General features: G+C 45.7%; 1 protein-coding gene across 5 annotated transcripts in view; it reads right to left on the bottom strand.

The window, feature by feature from the left end:
* Positions 1-1,255: 1,255 nt before the first annotated feature.
* Positions 1,256-6,463, bottom strand: part of LOC119276627 (phosphatidylinositol/phosphatidylcholine transfer protein SFH8-like) — a 7,544-nt gene continuing 2,336 nt past the window's right edge. For 2 of the 5 annotated variants that reach the window (XM_037557752.1, XM_037557753.1), the window contains exons 3-14: positions 5,018-5,114; positions 4,664-4,930; positions 4,511-4,588; positions 3,787-3,888; positions 3,610-3,659; positions 3,411-3,522; positions 3,245-3,343; positions 3,049-3,156; positions 2,547-2,679; positions 1,994-2,346; positions 1,685-1,759; positions 1,256-1,576 (exon numbers count right to left, since the gene is read on the bottom strand). In XM_037557752.1, the coding sequence (XP_037413649.1) occupies positions 1,556-1,576; positions 1,685-1,759; positions 1,994-2,346; positions 2,547-2,679; positions 3,049-3,156; positions 3,245-3,343; positions 3,411-3,522; positions 3,610-3,659; positions 3,787-3,888; positions 4,511-4,588; positions 4,664-4,930; positions 5,018-5,114 (1,495 nt within the window). In that variant the 3' untranslated portion in view covers positions 1,256-1,555. The remainder of the gene's footprint in view (positions 1,577-1,684; positions 1,760-1,993; positions 2,347-2,546; positions 2,680-3,048; positions 3,157-3,244; positions 3,344-3,410; positions 3,523-3,609; positions 3,660-3,786; positions 3,889-4,510; positions 4,589-4,663; positions 4,931-5,017; positions 5,115-6,463) is intronic. The other 3 variants (XM_037557754.1, XM_037557755.1, XM_037557756.1) reach the window with 2 other exon arrangements.

Below are 6,463 nucleotides of genomic sequence, written 5' to 3'. Positions count from 1 at the left end.
CTTAGGTGTCCCTTCACTTTATCGGGGACGGGGGCGAGGCCCGCCCCATCCGTCGCCGCTCCTCCTCGCTTTGACATGCGCCCTGGCCAGCGATGCGTGTGGTGCCATGTAGGCAGGCAGGCAGCTGAGGTGACACGGTGGTGGAGCCTCCACGAAGATCTGCATGCTGCCACACAGGTACGTGCTGAGTTGGCCTGGAAGCTGCATGTTGCCACGCAGGTGCCTGCCCAGCTGGTTGGGCTGGCAGCTGCATGCGAACGGCGGCGGGGAGTTAATTGGTGCGGGCCTGGCAGTGGCCCTCCTGTTGCCTCTGGCAAGGGTCTTGTCGGGTGGCCCGGCAAGGGTCTTGCCGGGTGGCCCGGCAAGGGTCCTGCCGTGGCGCGCTGGCGTCCCGGCAAGGGTCTTGCCGGGGGTCTTGTGGATTCCTTCGGTAAGGATCTTGGTGAGGATTGTTGCTTTCCAATTCTCATCTGATCTTGAGAATTATATGTCTTCACAAAGATCTGCATGTCACCATGGAGGTGTCTCCCGACCCTGGTCCAACATGGTTGTTGGAGGCCGTGGCTCGAGGGTGGCCCGCTCCACTGGTGCAGGTGAGATGCCACGGCAAAAGGGCTTGCCGGGGCTGCGGAGGATGTCCCCGGCAAGGGTCTTGCCGGGAAAACCTGCTTCGCCATCTGCACTTTGTGGCCTTGGTCCTTGATGTTGACTTAATTGTCTTATGCCTTCGGCTTCTCTCCTTCCTTTTCTGCCCTGTTATGCGAGGCTGTGGCGGGTGGCTCTGACTCCCCGTGCAAGTAAAGGGGTCAAAAGTAAAGCCCCTACTTTTGTACATCGACATAATCGCAGAAGTGAAACAGTACAAAGTTTTTGCCTAGCTCATGATTTGGTCTGAGAGACGTCTCCAACTCTTCAGTACTACGTACACCGGTACAAGAACACGATGCTCTCTCGAGAGTCGAGACGCATCCAACTTTTCCCACGGACGAAACGTACGCCACCACCGGCCGCCGTAGACGGCACGACGTACGAGCGAGTGTCCCATTCCCACTACAGTCGAATACGACTAACAACGGACGGCGTAGGTGGGGTAACGTACTCCCAGGTCCAGCTAGAATCACATACGCCGCCATCTCAAGTTGGGCTGCTTTTGTCTGAGGACTCCGACGGATCAACGCCATCACTAACATTAGAGCTGCATCGATGCCGGTGTTCTTCAGGCCACAAATTCAACATTCAACAACAACATTAGATGGACAAGAAGAAAAAGTTCGTTCTCAACGGGACACCGCGAATTCTGTACTCCACACGCTTTGTATTTCTAAATAAATTCTGTACTACACCTTTGCTTTCTGGACTCAAATATGTTCCAGGCATCAACAATATACTCAGCAGCGGAACATCAAAGACGTGGCAAAATGCTCGCCTGCCCTTCTATTCGTGACACTTACAGAACTTTACACACAAACAAATTACAAATATATATGCATCCAATTTGGCAAGAAGAATGCCCCGTCTTGAAGGAAAATAAATAGTTGAGAGTGTACTCCAGCACTTAGAAGCAGAACCTCTTTTTCTGCAAATTAATGGATGGAGTCACAGTATGGACTAGAAGGGCTAAGCACCAAGAACGCGCCCTTCCCGAGCTTAAAAAGGGACGAACAAACAATAGCGGAAAACATACCCGGAATTTGTTTTTGTCCTGTTTTTCAATATATGCAAGCAGCTCGTCCTGCCTTATCAATGTCTCATAGAGCACCTGGACATGCGAGAAAGAGAAACAACTGTTAACAAAGGAAAATACTACGCAAAATGAATGGAGAGAAGCATGCATCATGTTTTTCTCATGCTTGTAGTGGAAATCATAAAACTGGGTCAACTGTTACAGGCACTAACCTCAACAATTGTTATACACTACGCCGCAAAGAAAAAAAAAGATATACAACCAATAATCAGCTCGAGAAATAGTTTTTGTTTAATGAACCGGAGGTACCTTCTTTGTAGAAATCAGCTCAGCTTCCAATGCATCTACACGGCAGACAGCTGTATTGAGCACTTCCTCTTTCTCAACTGGCATTTGAGATGGCTTTGCTTCAAGTACAACCACCTTCTCCTCCAGTTCACGAAGCCGTCTTGATACATACGGTACCTTAAACTCCAAATTTTGGGGAAATTCCCCACAATTGTGATCACAGGCAATGGACTGTCTTGAGAACCTTTCAGATACTCTGCTTGGGGCAGAACGGATCACCATAAAAAGGCTCATAATTAAAACTGTCAGACAAGTAACAATCTGAGTTCGTAGCACTCCCAATGCCATACGTATATTTCTCAAGGAGAATGAACCTGGGTGAAGCATGCAACAAAACTAGTCAGTATAAATCCATTAAGCTCATCATAGTGGAGCTCATTTAATAACATAATCTATTCCTAAAAGAATGTTCTGTACTAGAAGGTTTATTATGCAGTGAATATGTTTCTAGTTAGTCTGTACAATATGGCCATAAGTCACGGTAACATTAAGAGTGATAGCAATACATATAAACCTGAGGTAGAAGCCATTGAAGTGGCTCTTGGACTGTGGCACACATCATCCACAAGCTTGTCAACAACAGTGGGGACGCTTTCCTCTACGACAGGAGCACTACCAGAAGTTGAAGCATGTCCTGAAGATTTTGGCTGCAAGTAGGCTAGATTAATCAATAGGCATACCGACCAAGAAAAAATACTGGAAAAAAATGGAAGCCGCAAATTAAGAATCTCGCAGGAACCCAAAAGGCACTTCTCCACTTATTATCATAGTTTCAGATAGTAGACTGCTACAGCTTAGTCTCGGGTAGTTGAAGCTTGAAAGGCAAAACGGACATGATAAATTATATCATATTTTTGTCAGTTAAACATAAAATTTACGTACTTCTCTTTTCTCGAAAAGAGGATAACCCCGGCCTCTGCATCATACGATGCACATAGCCAAAATTTACGTACTTCTAGTGGTAGCATTGGTTAATATCTTGAATTGGGTTACGCTCAAAAGGGATATATACTCGCCTCATGAAGGGTCAAATCAGGGTTCACAGTGGCATCCAGTGGAGCAGCAGGAGACGTAATATCTTCTACATCAGATGTATATTCGGCTGAGGCATCACTAGTTTTTTTCTGATCCAAAAAGATAACAAGATAAAGCTCGTAATGAAAGTTTAAGGTGATCTAGTCATTCAAAATGATCCAAACAACGTGTGCTTACAGCTGAGGAATGAAGCTTAGTATAAGAAATTGTCTTCCCATCAGTGCTTGATATGGCAAGAATTTGTTGACCATAATTTGCTTCACCGTTAAGGACCCTCTATAATGGAAGAGACATTATGTTAGTGATAAACAGGACAGACAGTGATAGGAGTGCGAGGAGAAACCTCTATTATGTTAGGATCCTTCCAAGGACCTTTGTCTGATTTTGAGCAACCTCCACTCTCTTCACACCTGCATTTGCCTCCAAGAAAATCTGGCAGTTCACTGGACATGATACTAACAAATTAGGCAGAAGCTGAACAGCAGTATGTACGAACACAAAATTAGCAAGTAACGAATAACTGTTTTGACAGTTGGTATTACCTTTCATCAATTATTTCAAGCAGCTTATTTTGGTACTTGCTTCCAAGAACCTTGATGAGAATGATACATGAGATAATCATTACACACAGTAAAACTTACGAGTTTAATCAATGAACAAGAAGGTGTCCTAATGATAGTGAAGGGGCAGAAATACACAGTTAAGGTTACAATACTTACATGAATCTTCGAAGCAGTCTGTGGATCAAGAAATGATTTAATTGTACCCCATAACATCTTGAAGCCCTGCCCAGCATTTATAATGTACAAGCAGCACAATGTCTGCAAAAACATTCAGAATTAGTAGTAACTAGACGATGCCCCGCACGTTGCGGCGGGATTTTGTATGAAATAAACATTGCGCTGAACTAATCATCTAGCTGCTGTCTTTAAAGTTTCTCTTGTAGTAAGATAAGTTGTTTATCAATATTTTACAAATAAATGAATAAAGAAATACATATATCCATCTATAAGTTTGAAGTTGGACGGAATAAAATGCATGCAGGACTCACTTTTCTGTCATATATAGAGCACTCAGGTATCATGCTATGAGCTGCATGCATGCGTCAGTTTTTTTTCTTGATTAAAACACACATAGGCGGCAGTTACTGCATGCATGCGTCATTTACTACATATGGTACGTGCAGCGGCTCTCGTTGTGTAGATCGGACGGATATTGTTGATTGATCTACTATATCCGAGGGCTAAATTAATTTGGATGATGTGGCTCAAGGAGAAGCTAGAGAATTCCTAGTAGTGGGAGCTAGCTATTTAGATATAGTAGATTAGCTACATGTGCAATTTGAAAGAGAGACCAAATGGGCACATAGAGAAAAGGTTATTAATTAACAGAAGATAATAAATATTTAGAAAATCATTAAAGCAGAATAACTGTATCACCTACCTCTGGATAGTTATCATTGTCAATCTTCTGCAGTCGCATGATTAGTTCCCTTGCATCTTTTGAGAAGTTCTTTAAGCCCTGAATTATGAAAAAGAAGTCACTGACTACCATGACCACATAAAATTAAGCAAACCTGGCCATAAGAAAACATACCACCCCTTGCACATCTAAAATAGTTGTAGATGAGTCTATGTGCCTTTTTGCAGCTATGGAACAAGCTGGAAACCTCATCTGGAAACTTCTCTCGAACTCCTTCACATGATACTTTATGTATCGGTCAAGAGTTGTTACTTTGACTAGTTTATTGGCATCAACCTTTCCAACTAGTTCTACATAGACAGGCCTTCCCTCTTTATCCACTCCATGGTAAAATTGTGGATAATACTTCTTAACTTCATTTAATTCAGTGTAGTCGAATTCCTAACGAATCAAGGGTCAAGATTAGAAGTCACGTGAAGTAAGTAACGTCACTTGCTTTCTTGGTGTATGTTTTGATTTTAGATTTACCTCTATATTGTCGACCCCATACTCATTCCTCCATCTAAGCATTTCTGACCACATATGCTTTGCTTTCTCAATATCAAACTTTCTTGCTTTCAGGAACCTACACATGGAAGGTGTAAAAAAAAATGAACCAATCCAAAAAAAAACTTGAAACAAATGAGCAAAACTGGAATTTCCTTCTTAACATTAATTTTGAAGGAATATATGAAATTTAAAATAGAAGAAACAAACTACAGCTTTAGTGTACAAACTATCACAAACAAGAGATTTAAATACCAATTATATTAAAAAAACTACATTAGAAGACATAAAAAAGACTATTTGCATCCAGCCCTCTCCTAACCCTACCCGCTCCCGTGCGGCGCCGCCGCGCCGCACCGGAGCGCGCCCGCAGGCCGTCTCCCATTCACTCCAGCGCACACCCTCTCCCCGCAGCCGCCGCCGGGGGCGTAGCAGGCAAAGCCTGTGTGCCACAGCGGCGGCAACGGCGTTTCTCCTCGGCCAACGATTCGTCCAGGACGGCGGCAGTTCGCGATGGCCGGATCTACAGCAGTGGTGTGGGGCGGCGGCGGCCAGGCAGACGGCGGCGTTCGGCGACTGGTCCAGCGGCGGTGGCTTGGGCACCCGATCTGGGTCCAGATGGGCTTCGGGCGGGCCGCACTTGCTGATGCCGTGTACCGTCCCGTCAACGGCATGCTGCCCCTGAGATCGACTCGCATCACGAGGACGTCGGGGGCTCCGGCCCTGGGCGTGGCGGTGGTGGCCGCCTCCTTCGCCGGAGATGGTCAGCCTGAGGCTGAGTGGTCGGATCTCCACATCTGTCATCTAGTCCCGGCTGCGAGTTGGGGAGAGAGAGTTGCCGGTGAAAACCAGGCCGATGGCGGGCGATGGCGGCGTCTTGCGTTGTTACCTTGATGAAGGCATCGTCGCGTAACTTCTGTCGACCCACTCGTGCTGCTTCAAGGGAAACCCTAAGATCTGGTCATCCAGATCGGACGATGGCGGTACTACGGTGTCGTTACTCTCTTGGGAGCATCGTTTGTGGAGCAGCGCTGGAAGACAGAGGCAGGAGGTGGAGCGGCTAAGTCTGCATGGAGCTTCGTTGGAGATGTCAAGTCATGCCTGGCCGACCTTTGTGGAATAATTAATACAGATGGCTGTATGCATTGATTGATGCAGAGGCCGGGGGTTTAACCTCCTTTTCAAACAAAAAAAACATTAGAAGACATATTAAAAGCCAACCGCTCCTGGGCCGTTACAGGCGATTGTTGTTTGTTCCTTGTTTTGTGTACATTTTGGTGTCCAAGCAGAGCACTGGTGTTATTGCGTTGGAGGCATTGTTGCGTGGAAATGAGACCCTCCGGCAGTGTCTGGCTTCTTCCCTGTCATGGTCTTCAGCGTCGACATAGAGCCAGTGAGGGTGTGGTCCCACAGGTCTGGATGTCCAGA

This window comes from Triticum dicoccoides, chromosome 3B (assembly GCF_002162155.2).
Source record: "Triticum dicoccoides isolate Atlit2015 ecotype Zavitan chromosome 3B, WEW_v2.0, whole genome shotgun sequence".
In the NCBI taxonomy this organism is placed as follows: Eukaryota; Viridiplantae; Streptophyta; class Magnoliopsida; order Poales; family Poaceae; genus Triticum; species Triticum dicoccoides.
Note: the sequence above shows the minus strand (reverse complement) of the source record. Positions and strands in the feature narration are given on the sequence as shown.